At 39.1% G+C, this 24,257-nt stretch overlaps 2 protein-coding genes across 2 annotated transcripts in view; one reads left to right on the top strand and one right to left on the bottom strand.

Annotated features, from left to right (window-relative positions):
- The window catches only part of SREK1 (splicing regulatory glutamic acid and lysine rich protein 1), a 76,377-nt gene that overhangs the window by 52,012 nt on the left and 108 nt on the right, over nt 1-24,257 (top strand). The window lies entirely within an intron of this gene.
- Nucleotides 940-23,676, bottom strand: LOC142075491 (interleukin-6 receptor subunit beta-like). The gene is made up of 13 exons (XM_075136884.1): nt 23,663-23,676; nt 21,775-21,941; nt 20,568-20,707; nt 18,262-18,403; nt 18,018-18,100; nt 15,392-15,602; nt 13,830-13,988; nt 12,669-12,791; nt 11,925-12,077; nt 10,109-10,252; nt 7,738-7,834; nt 5,028-5,091; nt 940-1,516 (listed from the first exon to the last, which is right to left on the bottom strand). The coding sequence occupies exons 1-13, from the start codon at nt 23,674-23,676 to the stop codon at nt 1,031-1,033; spliced, it is 1,983 nt and encodes a 660-aa protein (XP_074992985.1). The 3' UTR covers nt 940-1,030.

Below are 24,257 nucleotides of genomic sequence, written 5' to 3'. Positions count from 1 at the left end.
ATAAAATGCTCCGTAAACTAGAGATGACAACAACAAACCGGGTTTTCTACAATAACTGCAAACTATTAATGCCTACAGAGTTCATGGGTTGAGCTGTTGTAACCTGGAAAACCAGTTCAGACTCCTTGTACCGTGGAGATACATGATGGAGTCACATAGACAGCGTATTAGGGAAGACCTTTTTATCCCCTATATTCCAGTGACTCCTACTCTATGCAAGCTTTGGAGGGATGTCTAACTGAACTATCTATTCAGTTCTTGAAGTCTGTTCAACAGATCATCATTGCATGCAGTGTGAAAATGTATCTGCAAATACATCTCATAACAGAACATGAATGGATTCCTGTCTGTATAGATAAATGTAGGAATAAATAGCCTAAATTTAATGCAAGTAAAAACTCTGATACTAATAATGAAACATTTTATCATCTTCATTTACACAGCACTATTCATCTATGATGAATAAAGATGTAAAGATCTAAGATGTAAAGCACTTAAAACTGCTTTACATAGATGGATATGCATCATTTTCTATTTCTAAATTCAAGGCTTTTCACTCTTTTGTTTGGCCAGCTTTGACCAGCTGGAGAGCTTCTTTGGAGTGGTAGACACTTTCACTGGAATTTTTACTGAAGAACTTATCAGATCTGAAAATCAGGCCTTAAACTGGTCGCAATGATTAGAGAACTCTTCTGATGACTAGAGCAACATTGTGCTTAGAGCGGAAGCCTTGAAATGGCTTCCTGAGTGCCCTGGGACTAAACACCTAGCAAGAGGTACCTCACTGGAAGGTGTTTCATACAGTTCCCTGCAAGTTTTCCCTGTGTGAAGACAGTAGGACTTTCCACAGAATGACTATGGTGAAATAGCTAATCTAATTAGATAATCAATCTATTTCAACAAGGAAGCTTATTGAAGTAGACACTAACTATTGTCACAAGCTCACTGTCCTATATGGTCTTAATGGCTCCATTGAAGCATCAGAGGTTTTGGAACTTGATTTTATGGTATGGGGAATTATGGAGATGCTTCAGTTCAAATTGACTTGTCCCATCAAAGTTGGTCCAGATGGAAAAAATACTACCTGGCTTTGTTTGAGGTAGTCTTGGGGAGCAAACAAAACCTTATGCTCAGTTTGTGCTGGCTTACTGCTTAATTCCATTTCCAGATGAGGATGAGCAGCTCTTGCAGGCAGCTGCACTGTCAGACTCATGAGGGCTTTCTGGCTGAACTCCATGCTGGTGTAGTCGCTCAAGAGTGGTACTGTAATGGAAATGATTCCTTCTTCTCCACTTGTAACTCCTTCTTCAGGGATTTCTTCATGCCTTAGGCTTATGTCTATGTTATTGCTAGGTTTTTCTGACTGGCAAGTGTCACACTTGCTGTCTTCTCCACCATCTGTAAAGAGGTCTAGCTTCAAAGGAGCCTTTGACTCAGGCTCTATGACACGAAGGCTGGTGGTATCATTGTCTGACAAGGCCTGAAGCAGTGATCTTGAAACAGGTTTCCAATTAGCCTGCAAGAGAAAACAAGGAGGAAGAATAATTTTAGTATCATACTTCCGCAAAGTGCAATTGGCAATTTACTGAAATAAATAACAAAAGAATAAAGCTAGGGGACAGGCAGCCTGGTCCTGCCTATATAATACGCTAACTAATCCTTTTTATCTCATCTTCGCTGGTTTTAGAAACATGAATGAAAATATTTATTTCCCTAATTCAGAGGACCATCTTCTCCTCTCTCATAGTATTTAAGCAAAGTTTTTCATGATTTTATGCATGCTTGGGACAAAAGGTAGTGGTAATAAAACGTAGGCTTTACGATGTGCTGTTCTGAGACCCACAGCTTTCAGAAAGTTTAACAAATGTGTTACTATAAAAAGGCAGCCGCTTGAATTGAACAGCAGCCAAACAAGCTTTAGCTATCAGCTGCTGCAAGCAGTTTGTTATTCAACTTAATGCCATGTTGTGATCTAAGTATACCTTGGGTTACAAGTTTTTACAAATTCTGGATGATGAAATGGAGAACAGTTTGTAACACCAAGCATCCTTCTTTTCCACTTAGATTGTTCTGCTGGGTTTGCCCACTTTTGCCATAATATTTTTTAAATTATGGCCAGGCTGGTCTGTTCTCTGGTATAACTATTACCTTTCTTTTCTTTCCTTTTTTTTTTTCCCCTCCTCAGTTGCTCAAAATTTGTTTAAACTGTTATGGTTCTTATGCAATAAATAAATAAGTGTCTATTGTTTTTTTAGTTTCCTTCTTCTTACAACTTGTGTTCTGACTTGGAAGTGAGTATGCTGTTCTTTGAAGTCTCAGCAATCCTGCATAAAATACCTCTATTTTTCCCTTGCAGTGGGATGAGTAAACACCTCTGCCTGGTCTGCTTTAGCCTTCTTTTGAATAAAGACTTGTGTGATATGTACACCCATTATCATATTCATTATGAATAGCAGCCCGAACTCTACACCTACCAAATCTAAAATAAGCTCTATGTGAGCTTCTGTCTGAAAGAGGCACTAACAGGTGAAGAAGAAGCAGCATCTTTGAAGCATCTTGTCTAAACATGAAGAAGAGGACACTGATGGGGTGGCTAGCTGGCCATGTTAGTCTCCATAGTTCATTTTCCTGGCCTCTGTGTGCTGACTGAATTGAGAGTGTCTCCATTTCCTCCTGCTGCTCTGTACCATGGGATGTATCATTGCCTTAGATTGCAATAAAGAATGCTGTCTGGATTTAAAGTACAAATTCTCTGGACTATAGATGTGTTTCTGTCAAGAGTTACTACATTGCTCAACTAACCTGATGGGGTTCAGTCTTGAAACAACCCACAAATAGAGTAAATATATGTAATATAGTAAGAGTAACTCCTTGCCTCCATTTTACAGCGCTCATTTGGGGAATACCTTTCTCCACATTTCATGAACTGTTCATAATATTAGATTACTTCTAGGCAATATATCTGGTAACTGCTTTATTGTACTGTTTCCTCATATAGAGCTTTTTCTGCTTTCCCCAGAACCCTTCTCTAGTATCTGTTATTTCTGTTTCTGCTATATTATCAACATTACAGTATTTCTCTACCAGACTTGGCTAATACAGGCTTCATTTCCTTTTACAGTTGCTTTGCCTCTGAAGAAACAGTTAAATGTATTTTAAATAGGTATATTTTGCTTTTAAAGTGTTTATGTCAAAGTGGCACTCTGGTTCATAAAACCTGTTTGTCCTTTCTATAACATGCAGCCTCAGTCTATTTCACCTGCACTTCTTTACAATGGCAAATTATTCTTTGAACCTATTAGGTTATTTTGGCTGGTAGTTCTTACTCCTTTCTTGCTGAACTTGTATCCTGCAATTCAACTCCGCCTAAGCTTATTATTATATCGAAACAGCTTCAGGTCTTGTGCTTTCTTTAAGGCAGAAATTCCCCAAATGCTGAATATACTAGATTCCTTTTTTGCCTTTGAAAAGTTTCACTTCAAACAAGTATTGAATCTGCAGCTCTCCCACTTTCTAAATGCATGGTGAAGAAGAAGCAAGAGGATTAGGTGGAGTTATTTTTACTGGAGTGGTCAATGAGGGACATCTGAATCCCAGCACTGAGAACTGGAAGCTGCCTGGTGCTCATAAGCAGATCAATTTCTTTAACTGAAAAAAACAGTGAAACTGCAGTCTTCTAACAGCATCACTTTTGAAACTCTGACTTTGTAAAGCTGTACATTTGTACATCTGATCCTCCTTTGTTCAGCATTATCTGAACTTAGCAAAATGACTATCTGATACTACCTCTGAGCTCACCACTTCTTTATCTACATTTAGGTGGAAGAACGGAAGAAAGCAAGCAAGGAAGTCCTTATCTGGAATATGAGAGTTCATACTTGCTTTGTTGAAGGAAACAATGCTGATGTTCACCAAAACCTTTGATTACCAGCAGCCTGTCAGGGTCTTCTGAAATTTTGTTGCTGCTGATTTCATTCTGTGTCCTAGATTTGGACAGTGTTTGGCTTGTAGATACCTTCCAGCTTCTGCCTCATGTTTGACTAAGCAGACAGAAGTCTGCTTTGTTAAAGCTCAGAAGTTGGCTTGAGAAACTAGATCTACGAGTGCCAAATTAAGTTCAGGTCTGCCAGAAAAATCAAAGATCTTTAAAAAGGAAACCAGTACAAGTTCCTGCTCTAAAAATGTAATGGTTGGCGATCTGAGACTTGGGAGTTAAACTGACGTGTCCTAGAGGAAGGACTTTTAGTATCAGGTGCCAGCAAAACTGGAGCAGAAACTTGTTAAGAAGGGGGGGACGTAAGGAGAGGAAGATGCAAGTAAGTCCACTAATAGGCAAAAGTGGATAACATGGTCTCCAGCAGCCTCCTTCTAACAGCTGATTTCCAGGTGCTTCTTCAGTCCTGAAATTCAGGCATCCTTGCCAAAACGTATGGGAAAGCCATGGCAAGATTTGAACATGCTGCTGAACCTTGGTGCCTGTTGACTAGTAGATACTCCTCAGCCAGCTACCAGCTGACCAGCCAGAGCCCCTGGATTGCTCTGGAGGCGGCTAGAGACTGACGGGTGCGGGGTGGATTTCAGAAAACACTGTACACGTGGCCTCTGTCTTGAGACTTCTGTGGAATTAGGCCACCATGCGTTACTTTGTATTTTGAGTAACTTGTACTTAATAATCAGTTCTAGTTGGTGAAAACTGACTGGATATAGAAAATGAATTGCTCTCCTTAGACTCCATCTCCCCCCCTTCAACTTTGCTTTGTTCTTTTAACAACCATACCTTTAAATACGCTCTATAATGTTCTCAAAAAAGTCTGAGAACCTTTATTAAATTAAAAAGTGTATACAGCCTCTGCCTAAACAACAACGCTCCCCCATCCTATATTTCTAACATTACCCTAGCTTTCCAGCTATTGATATTAGACATTTACTGGGGTGAAGTGTGAAAAGACTGATAACTAGCATTTCTGATTAATCAGTAGGAAAGATCTCCCTTGTGTATTTTTTCACACCATCAGAAGAGTACTTGCCATATCTTGGACTGCACTGCTGTTTCTTGGACTTGGTACACTAGGCCAGCATGATATTTTCAGCCTGTAAAGAAATATTCTAAATTTATTGTCAGGTTAAATGACAGACATTTCCTATGCATTTAAATTAACTACCATTTATACATAACATTTTATTGGTATTTTCATGACCATCAAAACAATGACTATTAAGCACAATGCCAATTAAAAGCTGAAGACCAAGCTTGGTAGTCTACACTGAAATCCTAAGTTGGTGATGATTAGCATCTTTGTTTAAGGACAAAGGAGCTGTGACAGGAGCTGGTAATGTTGTCTCTTTCTATACGTTTAATCATTTCCACAAAACCTCCATCTTCCTTGAGGACTCTTGGACACGTAGGAGGAAGTTTGTTTTAGTAAGTATTTGCTCCTGGGCTTCTACTTAGAAGTTTACTTTCCCTCAAACAAAGAGCAAGCTATTGCTGTTTTTAGCTTCTGTGCAATGACACTGGTGGCCTGGAAGGGGCTCTCCCTGGGACCCACAGACCAGAACAGGGAGGACAACAAGGCTCCTGCTCTTTCCTGATTGTTTTGAGTTTGGCTCATACAGTATCTCACTGTTTCACCCGACACAAACCTAAACACACTTGTACTAAAAATTCACACCAGCTGCTTCTGCTGTAGAGGATGGGGTTTGTAAGGGAGAGCTGAGTTTGCCAATCGAGCTGTTCAAATGGGTTTCAGCTGGCTGCTTGTCCACAGACCTCTCATCAGAGCCCTGTTTTCAAGCTCCTTCCTTGCACCCAGGGGCTCAGAAACAACAAAACTGGCAACAAGCTGCTATGCTCTCCAGCCTCCCTGGGCCACCCCCACCACGGGCACCACCTCAGGCATTGTCCTCCCTAGCCCTTCCTGAGAGGACAGGCTGTAATGGTGGCCTGCCCATCATTCCTGCCACTCTGGGATGCTGGTGTCGGCCCCAGGCTGGTGGGGGCCCGCTATGATTTCCCTGCAGTGGGGTGGCAGTGGGGTGGGATGAGAGTTTCAAAACAAGGATCTGCTGAGCTGACTGATCCCATTGGCAATAGTCACCCCCGACTGCTCATCACTGGCTCCTGTGGGAGTGGAGGGAGACTGCCTCTTAGCATTTTTGAGCTGATCACCTCCCTGTCAGCAGCTGCTCTCAGAGCAACCCGTGAGCTTCGGGCAATGACTCAACAGGAAAAAAACTCAACACAGCTGTGAGAGACTGTGGGAGGTCATGTAGCCCATCACCCTGCCTTAGTGTTGGCTTCAGTGTTGTCTGGTTTTCAAATCAAATCTAGACTTCATTAGCTATAAGGTACTTTGCCTCTGTTCAGGCTGTGGTTTGAGGTGAAGCCTGAGGCTTCACCTGAGTTACCTCATCAGGTTACCGGTAACCTGAGTTACCAGATCTCCTTGCTGATCCTATGAAGATGGGTGTTTGGCTGGCTGCTGAGTCCTTTTTTACAAATCAAGCAGGCAATTGAGATGAGGGGATCATTGGGACCCTTCATCTCAGTTCCAGGTGTTCAATACTACTACCTATGTAATTGCTGTTTTGTAGTGCTACAGTGGGCTTCCGTGTGTTGTTTTTTTAGTTTTCCAAAAATTCTTTCCTAATGGGCCCAGACAATGAAGTATGATCTTATGTTTAACACAGTGAAGTTTGCTCTAGGTCAAAACTTCTCTGTAGGTCTCAGAAGATGTTGTCAGAAAGGCTGGATCGGATTTAGAGCAACTTAAAGTAAAATCTGAAACAGAAGGTGCACAGGAGACTTAATGTGGAGTGTGGTCTGTTTCCAGGCCAGGACAGGAGTTTAGCCTGATGCATAAGCTAAAGTGAGCTTCGTCATGCCATATGGCCTTCAAGCCATGGGTTGTACCGTCTGTCTGTTCCGTCCTTTAGCAGCTGTGCTTTCAGCTTCTGAGGCTGCTGCTTCGTAAAAAGGAGAAAAAGGGAGGGTAGTGTTCTAGGACATCAAAATAGTAATATGAATGGTTGTATACAACTAGGTTTGTCAGAAAATGAATATTAGAACCCATTACTATGCAAGCCATTTTTCTTTTAGTGGTAGTGTATGCCCCTAATATTGTACCTCAGATTAATTTGAGGGGGCTGTACTTCATTACTGCAGAGAACAATTTCTCCTAAAATAAGAGGACCTCACCCATGTCTTACAGACACCCTTGTTATTCTCTCTTCTTCCTACTCATCCATCCATTACTCCTTCCCGTTATGTGCACAATTTATACAGTTAACATCCAAATGTGCTTACAGGAAACTGCTTAGATAGCAACATCAATTTGTGTATGCTGCTGGAATTTATTTTTGTATTTCAATAGAAGAGATGTGATTATCAGTTGGGAATGAAAGAGCAAAATAATCAAATGCATGCTTTTTCCATATATATAACCTATTTTCCACTGTGAGAAATGGCCCTTGCTCTTTTCAAGAGTGTTTGAGACAGGAGGGGTAGTCAGATAACTGTATCAAAATCAAAAGATTATAGATTTTTGACAAACTATTTTAATCAGCTTGTAGTGGTTTGTATTTGCTCTCACTGTGTAAGTGAGTGGGGTGGCTTTCGTGTTGTGTACTTTTTGAGTTGCGTTGCTTTTAATGACAAAAAAGGCCCAGGGTTATGAAACTTGGGGTTAAGCAAAACGGAAGTGCTGCTAACAACTTCAGCCAATATTCCCTTCTTACCTTTTAAGCACCAGAGAACAAGTGAGAGGTGCAAAAACCAGAATGAACATCATGCTGAAGCAAAGGCCCATCACAAAACCTTCAAATTCTCCTTTATCTGATGGGAAATGGAGAGATTGAATCAGACTTACCGTACCAGGTATAGAAAGGCTACATTGCCTCCGCAAGAAAATATTTCAAACAGAAGTCAAGTCAAACTTTACACATGTTCTGGGATTCCTGTAAGTGAAATCTAGTTAAAATAAGACCTGGGATTTCTGGGAGGGTCTGAGGCTTTCAGGTTTGTATTTTTAAGATATCTAGATATGTCCTGAATTCGTAAATCCACCATCCAAAGATAGGCACTTTATAATAAAAGAAGTATTCCTACTCCCCATGCTATTATGTGAGCTCTAGCTTGTTTAATGGGTCAGTACCCTGATGCAGGTCTGACTTTATAAGAAACTATTTGAGTGAAAGTGGCTTTTAATCTGTTTCAGGTTTTATTAGTAGGGTTTGGAGTTTTTTTGGTGAGATCCCACCTGGTCCTTATAACAATAATATGGTTTGTGTATTTGGTAGGTGCCATGCTTCACCTGTTAGGAACATTCAGACAATTTTATCTGCAATCAGCCATTTGTCAACCCTTGCTGTGAACCTACATCTCCTATTGCCTGTGTTAATACCTGCTCAAGATACTTCACCACCCCCCCCACCCACCCCTCTGAAGGAGATAAAGTGCTTGAAAGGTTAATGAAGGTTAATAAAGTGCTCAGGCAGTGAGAGCAGTGCAGCTAACACAGGAACAAAAGCAGCCTGTGATGTGAAGGATGGGTCGGGGTTGAGGTGTTCTTTACAGATAGCTAAATCAAAAGCTTCAAGATAGTGCCAGGAAAGTGCGGTCAGTACATGATTGTGTTGCTGATACTGACAAACCATATTTGCAAAAAGGCCGCTTGCCTTTTCTTTTCCTACCCACCTACCAACAAAAATTTCTTTTTTTAAAATCAAACAGCTACTTAATTTTGCTAAAAAAGGTATTTGAAAAGCTGCACATTTGTTGCTGAAAAAGGCTTTTATGAAAAAGAAACCTGAGGTTCTTCTAATGGATTAAGTAACCTGTGAAATCTTGGGGAGGGGGGAAATAGTAAATGTAATGTTTAAATTCAACATAATTACCTGAATTTTTAAAATGTTGCATTAAATTAACTCTGCATTTTTGTTATTTTCCTGAAAAATGGAATCCTATCCAAATATATGTTCAGTAGGATGCATGGAATAAAGTCCTGCAGAAAAGCTCCAGTGGAGACACTTTAATTTCTTGTGTTGACAGGAGAAAGGATTTTGGTGAAGGGGAGGAGGGGGCGGAAACCTTGTTGATTTCAAGGAAGATTTTTAATTTCTTTCCTTTTTCTTTCTGCTTCACACTTTTGACTATTCAGTTGTTTGTGTTTATACCTCCTTCACTTAATACAAAAAAACTGTAGTGGGGAGAAGCCATTTGCATATTTGTGTCTCTGAATTTCACAGTTTTTTTTCACAGCCACTTTTCCTGTGGCTGATACCATCTTAGCCTGTTCTTTTCTTTTTTTATTTAGAAAGCTTCAATTGAGTGAAGCTGTGGTCAAATCAAAAAAGGGTCTACTGCAGTGTTAGATTTAGTTTAACTGATAAGGTGTTTAAAATGTTTGAGAGACCATGTTCAGCCAACCCTATATGATTACAATTCATGAGACTTTATAAATGTAACTGTATTGATCTTCTTAGCCTAACCAGGCACCTTTGAAAAAAGCAAACTTTTGCCAGCAAACTACAGGACCTGTTATGTCAAATGTACTTAAGTTATTAGAAAACAAAAGATACTTCGACTAGCTGTCACCCACAACAGGAGCAATTGAAAGAGTCTTTTTTGTTTGTTTTGGGTTTTTTGTTTGGTTGGTTGGTTGGTTTTTTTTACAGTTAATGGCTCAGGGGTCTAACTGGAAACCAGTTTTACACGATTGCTTAGGATTTTGCCAAGAGCAAAAACTACTGAACTGAACTAGTCACAGGCAGAATATTTAAACTGCTGAAATCTATGACAGGAATTGGCAATAAATAAAGATGTGTGCATATAGCTAGCATACAAAGGTCAGAAAATGTTTCAGAGATGAGGAACCCTAGCTAAGCCTTCCCTGCATGTCAGGTAATGAAATACAGGCAGAGTTGTTCTGTGATGCCGTTTACCTGTAACAAAGGAATAATTTTGTGTGTTTGCTATCAGTAGCTAAGGATTGAATAATAAATCTTGTGCATGAGCACTTTGTTACTCCTTGAAAAGCAGGAAAGGATAGAGAATAATGCCATATGTAGTGCATAAAGCAAGGACTGATGCATAGAGCTTCCACAGTACCGAATTTTGGAGTGCTGAAAGGTTGTGAAAGAGTCGGAGGTCCTTCGCCAGCGTTAGTGAATCCCGAAATCTGCACACGGTAGATGGTTTTTTCCTTCAGTCTGGTAAGACGGTAACTTGTGGTAGAAGAATTGAGAGTAACAGCTGAAACACAAGAGGGGTTGGAGAAGACGACAATTAGACGAACTCTGATGGCTGAGTCTGTATCAGCGTAGCTGACTAGGGAAAAGGCAAAATTTCTGTGCCCTAATCCACACTTGGAGGAAGCAACACTGAACAGATGTTCTTTGGATGGGTACAAGATTTCTCCAAAATACTTATGTACATTTTAAATCCAGAGGTAAAAAGCATGAGTTTTTAACACACCAAGGATGTTTAGGTGGTGAGTGCAGAAGGCTGTGTATACTGCATGAAAAGAAAATACACTTTACACGCTGACCAGTGGTTTTTATGTTGCCTATAAGAGCTGACATAAGGACTAGACCCTATCCATGCTTTACCCTCACTACAGTAGTAGTAGTTATTCACCTCGATTAATACCAGTGCTATTACTCATCATTCAGTACAGAAAAAGGGCTGTGCATTCTGCTTCACCTACTTTGTAGGGCTCTCATCTCAACCTTTCTTTTCTGATGGTGCAGTGACTTTTCCCCTGGCTGGAATAATGCAACCAACGATGTTGTAGTGTGCCTTTAACAGAGCAGAAATTACTTTTCAAGTTTGCTACTACGAATTTAAGATCTTCATAGAAGTGGAAATGGTGCTGTAGCCTACAGGCTTCCTTCCCCCACGTTCTCCAATAAAATTATTCTTCCTTCCTGGAAAACATGGCAATCAGGTGTTGTGTCACTGTTGTATTGACTGACTAGGGCAGAGGAAAAAAAAAAAAATTAAGTTTAGTCCTGGACACTCCCCTTCTGTCTCCTCTTGCACTTTCTGTTAGCTATTTGGGGTGGCATAGACCCCCTGAAGATGGTGCCAAACCTCCTGCTAACGCTGTGTACTTGAAGCTTTTGTTACTTTTTATTGTCCTGTAAAGACATAGGCCAACATGAATTATAGAACCCTTGCTATTGTCCTTTATCAGGTCTTAGATGCTATTTGTCTTCCATAGCATGTCTTTAATTTTCTTTGAAAGTCACTATATGCAAAGTTAATGTACTATTATTTATGGCAAGAAGACTTTCCACAGCAGAGCAGAAGAAAAATGTTTATCAAAAGAAGTATGGGGATTTTTTTTGAATACTCAAGTGGTTTCAGCTCACAACTATTCATTTATTTCAATGTATAGAAGTTTCATCCTTTGTAGTTAAACACAAAAGCTATCAATTTAAGAAAATGTTTCTAAAAATGAAATTAATAATAGTGTCTTCGAAAACAGGTAAGAAATACAAACTGTATTCCCTGCTAATTGAGTTCAAAAAAGAAATATATAATTTCTTAAGTCCTATAGAAAGGCTCGGAGTCAAGCTTGGCTGAGTTGCAATGAAACATAAAAGTATTGTAACTGAAATCTTTATACCTCAGAAATACTGAGAGTGTACATCTTCCTTTCAGTGTTACTAGAGAATTCCGCAGTAGTCTTAGAACAGTAAGTTTTAAGAAAATATTTTCTTATCAATACTTAATTTGAGATGATATCTAGGAAATTCAAGGTATTCATAGGACCATCTAAAGTATTAAAACTCTAACCAGGAGCTGACCTTTGAGACTGCTCAATTCTCACAGAAATCTAAATAACTCAGTAGTGTGCTGTAACAGCACTTAATGGACTTGACTCTGAGCTGCTGCTTTGTTCTGAGCAACAGTGACTTACCCAGAGACTTCTTCCTCGATGAATCTGTGTAGCTGATCCTGTATCCCTGGAGAAAGCCCAAACAGTCTTCAGCAGCTATTTCAGTCCACTTCACAAGTGCAGAATGCTTTGTGATATTCAGAATTGTCACATTAGCGGGACCTGTCCTAGGAACTTAAAAATTGGATAATAATTTAAGAAGTTCTGCATCAATATCTGTGCAATAGACATACAAGACTGAAACCTAGCTGCTTCCTAGAGAGCTTCTTGCCTGATTCTAGTTGTCATAAATATAACATAAAGGGTGGAAGAGAAAGGAGAAATCCCATAGAGTAAAAAACCCTCATCTTAAGCAATACGAAAGTAGGTAGAAATTATGACTGTCTCATTACAAACACTTTTATTCCAACAGCCACAGCCATACCCATTTCAACTTGCAATATAAGACACTACCAAATTGGGATAGGAAAATCTGACTTCGGCCACAGTTAAATTTGAGCTACATGGAATAGTAACTCCGAGACCCTCTTTCTGTTATTTTGGTAATGTCATGTGTAATAATAATATTTCTATGGACCTGTCAGTAAGGAACAACATCCAGGTCATTCACTGCCAGTGCATAACTGCTAGGACCAACGGCAATGCTAACTGGAGAACTCTGTTAAGTCACCTGGAAAAGAAACTTTGTGTAGGATTTCTTTTATTGCTGCAGATAGGAAATGAGAAGAAATACAAGGGATGAGGTTATATAAAGGGGAGGAATACCTCCTTCAACTGAGTAAAAGTGGGTCACTCCAAAAGTCTTTTCATGTCTTGTGAAACTTTCACACTGACAGACATCAGATGCATGTACCATTATTTTGTACAACTTATATGGCTGAAAATTGTCTGGAAAACAAATAAAGGTACATCAGGTTTACTGGAAAGTTATGAATGATAAAGAAGGGGAGGAGGAGAGACAACAACTTTAGAGCTTTTCTGTATAGTTCCTACTTTCTGAGACTCAAAGCACAGTATAAGTTTACAGTGCTTTACACTGAGTACAAAATATGTGCATCCTTCTTCATTGACTCTAGACGCTTAATACAAACTATTTCAAAAGCAGAACAAGACGTAACATGGGTTTGTTTTTAAAAGATGCCAGATCTGCTTATAGTCTCCCTCTGGAAGGCTTGAGCTGCTGAAGGAGAAGTAGGGAACTAAAATGGCTGTAGAAATTTTAGTTCAAGGACTCCCTCAGCTAGCATATTTAAAAACAAGCAAAACAACTAGATGTAATGTGGCAGTGCAGATGTTGTAGAAGGACCAAGGAAAACAGTGCATTCATTTATAGAACTGTGAAGCTAAATGTTCTCTACTGTACATGAAAGCCAGTCCTGAATGGCCTTTGCAAGAGTCATCTACGTGATTTTAATCAATATTTTCGATGACTGTCCCGTAAAGTGATCCCTGGCTGCAGCTTACCATGCCTAGCTTGGTAAGCAGAATACTGGAGCCGAGAACTTAGGCTTTGACAAGGACAACCACTGGGACAAAAAAAAATAATCTAAGAGAGACTGTAACAGAGCAGTTTATATTTACAGTTAAGTTTACCTAGGGACAAGAGAAACTTCTTTTTTTAAAGCCAGTAGTGTATAGGTCTGCCTGGAGTGTGGGCAAGGAGAGACATCATACCAGCAATGGCAGCTTAGCTGCATTTCTTGCCCAATTGTGACCAAAAGAATCCTACTGAAAACTCTGCTTTTTGTCTGCCTTGGTGTTGTGAAAAATTAGGTGATGTCTCAGCGCTGGACAAAGAGAAGAGTTGCAATTATCTGGATCTTCAGTTTGCTTTTAAAAACAGGATGAAAATCCTACCCTCCCCAACCAAAAATAACCAATAAATGAAATGGTGCCTCCATAAGTAGGTGCAGTGGTTGCTGTTACCTAGCGTGAAATTTCCAGTAGCTGAAGTTACTATTTTCATGCGCATATCCTCTTTACCAGTGCCCCAGTCAACCACAAAACATTTTGGATTGTATTCTGGAGTCCAGGTGACAACTGCATTAGTTCCCTGGTGTTTGACATGGATTTGGCCAGGCAACTCTGTGAACAAATATTCCATTAGAGATCAATAAACAAGAAAGCAGTTTTCTCCTCTCTTGCTTGCTTTCTCTCTTCTGCTCTTTTTCGAAGATTATGCATTCAGTAGTTATCATTGCAGGTGACCAGTATATAGTAAGGTTTACACTACTATTCAATAAAGGAAACTTAGCATCTAGTACTTTGCAATGGTCTCTGGGAGCTCCAGTGTTGATTGCTGTTCACGACCTTTTATTTCCCACAATCGGAAAAGGGGAAATGGCTGTTCCAAGCCTCAGGAAGAGGAAGCCTGATGTTGCTGAATAACCTCCTGTGAGCCGCTATTAACTGCTGTACATAGGGAAACTGTGGGATAGTGCTTACCTGGGGGAGGAGGAGAAGGGGCTAATAATGGATTATGGCTATATAATCTGCAAGGATCTTAAACATTTCAACATTTTTAAAGACAGACTATCAAACTAGGAAAGATCTTCTGATTGAGCAAGGTGAGAGAAGAGCAACCTGTCATTTTGGGGTAAGAAGTGGATCTTGTGGCCGAGAGACAAAATTCTTCATTTCATCTCCCATCTGAAAACCAATATAATAAAGTCAAATTAAAGAAAATGGCTGTACTAGCTGAGGAAAAGTTATGCATGCTGAGAAGGAATTTATCTTGGGAACGCACTCAACTCAAGATCTTCCCAGTAATTTATGGTAGATACAGAGAATCTGCATAGAAGTACAACCAAATCTTAAACAGGTGTCTAGAGAGAGCCATAAGGAACAAGCTGAGAGATCCCGTTAACGAGTAGCTGTCAGTCAAAAGATGGCTTGAGGTGGTAGTATATATTTCACCAGAAGAGCGCTAAAGCAGTCAGATGTAAGGGCAAAACCAAACTGTTAAGTCTTCACAAGGTAAAGGAGAACAGAATGAAAAACCTATGTATTTAGGCATCACAAAAGCTTACATCTTCATTGGAATATGACATGTACATCCTATCTACTCCTCCTATGTGCCAATAGGGGTAATACTGATACAAAGGACAGCAGCAGTCTTTTAATAGTTAATAGCTTAAAAACCTTGAATTTGCACATAATTCTGCGAACTTTGTTTAAACTGCTGGCATCTACTTAACTTTGAGTAGACTCCGTAAGTCCTTTTGATAGGTAGATCTAGCACATATTTATTCCTCTAGCTTGAGAAAACAAGAAGTGCTAAACGGAATGTTAAATTGCTTAGTCTGTTAGTTAACTTCTATTGAAATCCTTTCTTAAGAAACAATACTGACTCTCACTATGCAAAAATATCAGCCTAATAAATATTCAAGAGAATGCTTAACCCTATCCCAAAGACTGTCAAAAGGTAGCCTAGACATTGCTCATAAAACTTCTCCATTGCTCTAATGAATGAATGATAAGGTAAGTACCTGTTGTAGAGAAGTCTGGGACAATATAGATGGCTTGTGGAGATTCTCCTGCTTTGTTATAGGCAGAAATATTAACTCTATAATAAGCCATGGAGAGATTTAGAAGAACTTTTGTCTCCTTTAGAAAGATGTGATTTGGTGAATCCCTGCAACTGTTGGGTATTCTTTCCACATTAACGTAATAACCAAGGACGTTCTCACTTTGTGTTACCTAGTATGAGGAAAAAGATGATTATTCTATAAATGTTATTACGTCCTGTGCAAAAAATCAAGAGGAATTAAATTGTATAAACAAAATGTCACCTTTAATGATGGGGATAAAATCATACTGTTTTAATTAGGTTATTAGGAATCAATGAAGCAAAGCATTTCCTTAAAATTAAGAGCTTGCTTAAATTGAGAGGATTTAAGCACAGGATTAAATGTTTTGCTTAATTGAGATCTTAGTTATGTGTATCCAATTAGTAGTAATAGCAGTGAAGCAGCTGTAATGTTCTCTACATTTCACTGAAACATACCCCTCATAATTAGGAACTTGAAAGTTAATGAGAGGTGTTTAATTGCAATTTATGCCTCTGGGAATCTTCATCTACTAGGCTCTGTTAGGCATCTGCTCTCTTTGAGGATAAATGCTAGTAATTATACTACAACTTTGGAACATGTTATATATCCATTGATACAAATTTTTAGGTGGTGATGGTTCACCTGTTATTTTACTGTATTAATCTTCATGAGAGATTGGAAAATTACTGCAATCTACATAGAAACTGAACTCAATACACAAAGGCCTGTGAATTCTGCAAAGATTACTTCTGACATCAAGCTTGTCTATGATTTCTTGGCACAAAATTAATAGTGTGAAGATACCACAAAGCTGGGAGATTGGGTTATCTTAATGAAATAACTGGATACTTTTGGAGCAACATAGACAGGATGACATTCAGTAATTTAAAAGGCAGAGACACATGTGTTGAGAGAAATTTCTGTTAAAGCTGGAAGCTCTTAAAATGGAAACAGATGTTTTTCCCAGGATAAGGAGGGAAGAATCGATGCCATTATTTGAAGCTCTAGTAAAGCTGCTGGGGGAATAGTGTTACGGTACTCTCACCAGGCTTTGAAACTGGAAAAGGTTTCTGTGTAGGAGAAATAATTCCTAGGATATGTGAAATGTGAGGTCTATCACACAAGAAGAAACTAGTAGAATTTAGCTTTCTTAGCTTAGCAAAATGAGACTGGAAAAGGCTAGCACTGCTCTGTCTTGTGCAGACCTGCAGGAGGTCCTGTGTTATTTGCAGCCATGAAAGCAATACATGTTGGCTGGTTGGGTGTTTAGAGCTATCTTGTGCCAGCTATCTTGTGCCTGTTGGTCCAAATTGTGTAGAGGTTACTCACTGGACGTTAGCAAAAGCAGAGAAGCTATGGCTAGCCTCAAACAACTTTAAGTTGTTTTCTTTGTTTCAGGTTGGCTTAAACAAGTATGGCAGCAGAGCCAAAGATTTTTTTTTCTCTATATGTAACATGTTAATTATTGAGTGCACTCCTTCCCTCTGCCCATTTGATGTTTGTGGAAGCCATCTAGACTTGAACCTTATTTCGTATAATAGACTAGTGTAAGTGTTATCCTGAATGAAGGTCCTAGCCCTGATACTATATTTAATACTACTTTTTTTAACTAAAGCATTTAAATGGAGAAAAATTTCTTCTCTTAGCTTAACATTTAAATTGGCATGTACAGTCTATTGCTTTATTACAAAATTCATCATTTACTGTGCAGCTTTGCCTTCTCAGGAGATAACGGAAAAAGGGGATCTCTCATCCTTATCAGGAGATGAGGTGTCCATTTCCTCTGCTGTCTTTTCTTTTGCTTAACTACAAAACTTTCCACATCTTCTAGTATTTCAAAACTCTGCCAGTCTCTGTCCTTTCTGCCAGGGATGTCCCCTATGGCAAATTTCTTGGAGTTTGTAGACACTTATTCTCTCAGAATCTAGACAGAATTAATTCGTTTCCATGCAAACACCTATAGTAACACCTTGCTCATTAAAATTGCCTGTGAGCCCCTTGGCTATACATGCAAGACTGTCAGTTGTTCATTTCTTACCAAGAGAACTTCAGCTGGTAAAACTGACTGATCTGCTGCAGTCGGTCATCTGATAATGACTCCTGCTGCAGAAGATTTACCAAGGTTTTCTAAAAGGTTTTGGTCTCTTGAGAATATGAGTGCTCCTTGTGACACACCTTGGTTTCATGTTTTCCTTTGTATGCGCTAAAGACTTATGAGGTTCTTTCAAAGAAAGCTTAATTCTAAGAGGCAAACTTGAGGCACACCACTTTTTAATGTAAGCTGGAAAGAATCTTTATTCTAGTCAATGATTTTGAGCCCAGAGATTGCTGTTTTAATAATATTTCAAGTTTATAAATTGGTGTAGTTTTTCCTTGCTAGTTTCTAGCACCTAAAACACCACCATACAAATGCAGTGAATCCTGAAGCAAGAGTATAATATTCAATGCCCTTTGCTTATACAGTGTAGTGTCAATACAATGGGAAAGTCTATTTTTTCCTATAAAGTAATAAATTAATAGCACAAACATAACAGAAGGTACCCAGACTCAAAGTGAACATTACCTCCCACTTCAGGAGAACACTTCTTCTGCCTGGAGAGATTTTTGCAGTTGCATTATATGATATTCTTGGCTTGTTCATGAGTTCTGGTAAATGTGGAAAAAGATGGAGACATGCACTCATATGAATCAGTTTGATCTTCATATTTTCTACAGTATCTGACAATGCTATTTCATATGACAAAAGATTTGAAAAGGCTTTTACATTCATGCTTATTCCCAGTAGGACAAAACTATATTTCACTTACTGTGAGGGACCAAAATCTCTTTACTCCAAATGCAAACACAGTGGAGACCATCCTTGGCTATGCATCTGAGCTGAACAACGTATGAAGACATAGCATTTAAATGGGAAACGGTGACATTGACAGCATTGCTTTCTATAGGCACCTAAAAACAAATGATTAATTTATGTGGCAGCAATAAAACATAATCTTAATATTAAGTTGAGTTTTCTCAGCCAAGGATCGGTCTTCTGACTGCAGCTGAAAGTAGGGGTTCCTATCATCGAAGAGGAATTACTATACATTTTAGCCAATGTCTTTTAATTCTTTCAAGGCAATACCCTCTTTTTCATGAACTCGTTCTGCTCAGTCATGACATGTAAGCAACAGGTTAGGTCCAAATATTGCTTTTAAAATCAATTAGGCATTATATATACTGAAAAATAACAACTTACTTAACTCTGAGCCTTATTGGCATTCTGAAGAACAAGATGTCAAGGTCAAATTAAATATTTTTTTAAAAAAATCCCCTTATTCTCAAATGTTACAGTATGTCTAAATAGATCCATGTGACTGATGTGGTAAGGAGCGTGGCTGGACTGAACGTCTGGCTGCCTATGCCTTAGCACTACAGAAATAATATGTATCTGCAGCTGATGATGGCACTGGAGCTCCAGTGACTGTACAGGGAATGGAGATTGTCTTGAAACAAAGATACCACCTGTGTCTAAGGAAATCCCTGAGCTGAAAACTGTAGGAGAAAATATGACAGAAAACTGTTGCTATATGCTTGAACTATTTTACACTCTTCCTCAGATGGTGGCCACTATTGGAGCACAGTATCCTGCATTAAATGGACCTTTGGTTTGATCAATACTAGGTCTTATGATGTTTTTGGTAGAAGTGTTATTGCAGATTGAAATATTTGTTTTAGCATTTGTCTGCTGTGAAGTTTTGTTTTCCTGATTATACATATTTCCTAAAAAACAAAAAAACCAAAAGAAAAAACCAAACCAAAACGCAAAACAAAACCAACAAAACCCCACCCAAATCCCCCGCCATTAGGTGACCAGCTCTTCTCTTTGATTTTCTGCAGTGCTTTCTTTTTTTATTAAAGTTAATTAATTAACTTCATATACTTTTGCTAATAAAACAAGTTTGGTCACAAAAAACGCCCACAACACACAATATTACAGAAAGAGTCCAAGTCTCCTACAGAACAAGAGGGAAGTGAAATGGATTTTAGCCCTTCCAAGGCTTGCATGTTCTGTGTACCGAGATGAAACCTTTTTTACATGGGCCTCTTGTAGTACTCCTTCTGAGGTGGCTAAACAAAGTGGCAGCCAGAAATGGAAAAAATATCATAGGTCGTCTGATATAAAAGGGAAGAACGTGGGAGATTCTGCCGGTACAAAAGAAGGAAAGAGACTCCTAGGAAAGCAGAGATGCCCAAGAAGCGGGAATAGTTGCTTTTTAGAAGTTTTCTTCTTGGGGTTCTGTTCTACCTGATAAATACATTCTTCATCCAACTGCAGATAACAGAGATTGAAAAACAGACAATTTCAGGGACTCAGTGGTACAAGTCATGCATATGTGCATGCCTGCTGGCAAAGCCTTTTCATGATATGCTGGATGGCAAGGGGCAGGATAAGCAGCCATTGCTGCTGCATGCAGATCTTACTGAAATTATTACTGTTTTTCCACCTCTTTCTTAGTCCCTTTAGTTTTAAGTACTGTCCTCTTGCTGCACCACATTCTCACTGTTGCACATCCTAAAATGCATCTGGAACTGATCTTGTATCACAGAGAAATTATTTCCCTTCTTGTCAAAGAAGGAAATCTGGAAAACTGATGCAAAACAAAAGTGTGTAAAGTATGAATTGTTACCTTAAAAATCACAGCAATGTGATCTCTAATCAGTTTGCAAATTTAATGATACCAGCAAAAAGAATAATATTGCCCGTCACTTAAAGTGTAATTAGAATTTGAGTTTGTACGGCATTTCTGATACCCTCTTCAGCTTTTGCATGGCCGATGGTTGTAGTGTCTCATTGATGGTTTAATGAACCAGCTGACATGCCGTTCTTTATTTTTCTGTATGAAACTATTAATCTTTCTTTCCCAAACAGCTTAGGATTTGTTAGAACAGAACTAAGAGACCTTTGTGAGGTTTGCCTGCAAATTGCCTGCATGCTGTGCCTCCTTGCTATCCATGTTGTGTATATTCTTCAGTAGCATCCTGTTGATGTCCTGCCGTACGTGCTATGTACTGCTGAGCTGATGGTAAGGCACCTGATGTTCTCAAGTGATTGTCGTCTGGAAGTACTTACCAGCGTCCACCGAGTGGATTCTGTGAGTGCCTCTCTGTATCTCAGCTCATATGGTGTAGGGGTTGCAGGCAGGTCCCACTTTATTATCAATTGGTTTGTGATCTGATGAGCATTTATGTTAGATGGTGTCAAGCACTTCCCTAAAATGGGGAACATGCAGCTGTTATAAATGCAAGAGAAGCAGGAAAGCTTTGGTAATTATGTCTGTCAGGTGTGGTTTATAAAAAATAGAAGACTTGGCACAGAACACTGAATGCTGAAAGACTTTAAAAAGACTGGAAATAAATAATTGCAAAATCTTTATGGTATCAACAAAATAGGGTTGTTCCTCTTGCCTTTCTTTTGTGAATGCTTCTACTGATTTCAGGAAGACCCTTTTTCTAAGCAGGTGCTATTCTGAAAGGCAAAATCAAAATGTCAAGAATACCTATAATCATGAACTGTATAAAAATTTCCAGAAGGTCTTCCAGTTTTAGCAACTGTGTTTAGCTATATAATTGTAAGTGCAAATACATTTTTGTCTTTCCCTCCAATAAACACAAGGTGGCCAAAAGCCAAAGCCAAAAAGCCTCCTCCAAAGAGGAGGTCATAGTGATAATTTGGGTTGTACTGGTAGCACTGTTTTTTCTTGGACCATGATTACTCTGAGAAGGTGAAGTTTTGGGAAGCTCTTCAAGTTACCTCAGTGACCAGATACTGTAGGGAATCTTTAAATAAACATCTAAAGGACATAGTTAATAGGATTTCTTTTTTCGTATCTCCCCTGCAGCACTGTGCAATGGGTAACTGGCCTTCGAAAAAGGTTTCTCAAAATGCTAATGCTCTGTAACAAGGATTCCTTAAGCACATAACACTGATTCAAACTGCTCTTTGTAAACCAATAAAGTTCAGAAAACCATCAAAGAGAGCACAGGAAGCTGGTTAAGTACTGTACACAAGTATCACTATATATTTTTCTAGATATGACTATTTTATAGTCTAGCAAATGACTTAAAATAAAACCCTTCTCCTGTAAAAGCTAATAGAATTCTGCTATTGACTTCAGTAAAGATTTCATCCAAGGAAGTCAAACTGCAGCTTAGCTCTCTGAATCAGTAAAAATAACAAGTGTATATTGCAATTTACAATTTTGGAAATAATCTTTAAGAAAATGCTACCACTGCTTCAGCTAGGCACTACAGTAACACAACTTGTGAAGATGCTGTACCTGCTTTGCTCGGTGTAACTGAGATGTTCTTTCCTTTCACACAGCTATCATGGTTGTAATTCACTGCTATCCAAATAGATGCAGATCGCTTCATGTAGAGGTTCTTTCGTTCTATTGTGACAGAAGATGATGATGTGTTTCGTTGAAAAAGTTTTGGTATTCTGTCCCTTTGGACAAAAGGAAGCAGAATGAAAACCAAACATTTTATTGGATTATAGTTACTCTTTCCTCCCCCTCTCCCAGAAAGCATCATTACAGCAATTGATAGTTTTCCAGGTACCTCTATACAAAATTCAGCATCTTGAAATCTTGAAGGTGATGCCTGAGCAGCTTGAAACAGCAAGTGTAATTCGAGTACCCTAGTAACTCTAGCAAATTTAAACATGCAAACCCTTGTTGCGTGGTGGAGAACTGTTAAATTCCTTAAACTTTTAAGGCACAGCATGATACAAGACAAAATCCATATAGCCTTCTTTTGTACTTACAGTGGGATATAAAGAGCATTTAGAAGGTATAAAATCAGGTTAGAATTACTTCATAACTACTCGCCACCTACCATAGGGGCACCTAAATTCCTTTTGAACAGCAAAATTTCCCAGTTACCTGAATCTAAATTACCACAAAGGCGTGAAAAACCTCTTATGAGTTACATGCCTGCCTTCTGACTTTTGTTCCTGCAATGCATCAGAGTTTGACAGAGATGTTTAAATGCCACCTCAGTCCTCAGCCCTGTAGACTTCTCCTGGTACACCTAATGCACACAGCACAGAAAGTCTGAGAGGTTTAAGGCCTTACATAGGAGGCTGTTCCTGTTCTGCCTAGGTTTTTTCCCCCATCTCTCTCTCATTTACTCTCTGCCACACACAGGACAGATTTTTCTCCAGATTAGAGCTGTGCCAGTTCAATGTTCTTAAAGAAATGGGCCGGCATACTAACTGCCTACCTACATATTTCAAGTATTAAATGTGCTGATCATGATACAATATTTAATAACAGAACAAAACCACTTGAAGGTTCCCCCGTCTTCTGCTGTGAATCAGCCATTAATACTTCAAAGCATGATTTCGAATGCTTAGTTAGAACTTCTCTGTGGGAGTGTTTTTCTTTAATCCTTTTCTTCCTGACAACTAAATCATAAGGCGCAAGGATAAGGAACAATTTCAATGTCAAACTGATGCTACTTGCAGAAAGGGGTGATGTCCTTTTCTATGCAAGCAAAAAGCTCTTTCAAAAGTTTTTTGTTTTCCTTTTAACCCAATAGAAAAGGAGAAATGAAGTTTTTCTTTAAGACCACCAGGTTGAAGCCTAGGAGGCTGAGGTTCAAGTCCTGCCTCTGGCTTGGGAAAATCAACATCTCTGTGAGGCAAGTGCCTCCCTCCTCCCCCACCCACCTCCTTTTCCACTCTTTTTTCTGCCTTCTCTGTTCATAACATCAACTCTGCAGCCTAGGAACAGCACAGTCCGATTTTGGCTGAGGACACTAAGAGCAACTAGCTCACAAATACTTCATCTGATAGCATCTCTGCAGGAGCAGAGCCATTTCATAGCTGCTGCTTCCCTTCCAAGAAATTGGGGCTCCTGGAAGACCCAAGAGGCAAGACAGCAAATGCAGTGGGGTTTGGTGTTCATTGCAAGCCAGCACCTGCTGTTACCTGCAGTGGGAAAATATTGAAGGTGATGGAGGTAGTAACCTCAGCCCTGAGGTAGTTGCTTTGCTCCTCTGCAATGTGCAGAAGATCACCCTGAGGAATTTCCCACTGTAGTGATGTTGCCTTAGCTTTAGGACATGCTCCTAACCACAGCTCTTTTTTAATGCTGAGTGGTGGGTTATGTGGCAAAACAATCAGCAATGAGTATCAGAATTTGCCAACAGCATACAGTGTTGTACCCTGTGTACCCCATGATATGGTCTCATGGCAAAGATCATGTCTTCTCATCTCACTTTCTAAACATACCCTTAATCTCATGGGAGATCCCAAATATGGAGATATAAAATAAGGAAAATCCATTTTGTAATGCAGGTACTGAGACAGAAATCTGCTTAATTTTTTTAACAAACCAATGGGCAGATGTTGACTTAATTTGCCTATGTACATTTTACCTGGCTTCTTTGTTTTAGCTTTCTCAACAAAGGTGCAACTGAAGATACCCATATTTTAAGGCAATCAGTTTAAGATTAAGTTCCTTCCATCTATTCAACCAATACTTGATAATTCAGAACTGCAAGAAAATACTTAAAAATCTATTTTTCTTATATGTGCCACATCTGACATCTCCTTGGATACATGATGTAACGTAATATATAGTGTATAATAAATACCAGCTTAGTGTCTGGGTTTTTTTTTTACTTTGAATGCATTAGTGTTGAATATTCAATGCAAGTCAATAGATACAAACAAAAGTAATTGATTAAGGTGATCTTTACCAATAATGTTTCAAAGAGGGTGTTGGAGGCATAGAAAGATGTATAATGACTCTTTGTA

Source organism: Calonectris borealis, chromosome Z (assembly GCF_964195595.1).
Source record: "Calonectris borealis chromosome Z, bCalBor7.hap1.2, whole genome shotgun sequence".
Taxonomy (NCBI): domain Eukaryota; kingdom Metazoa; phylum Chordata; class Aves; order Procellariiformes; family Procellariidae; genus Calonectris; species Calonectris borealis.
This window is presented reverse-complemented; position numbering and strand designations above follow the sequence as displayed.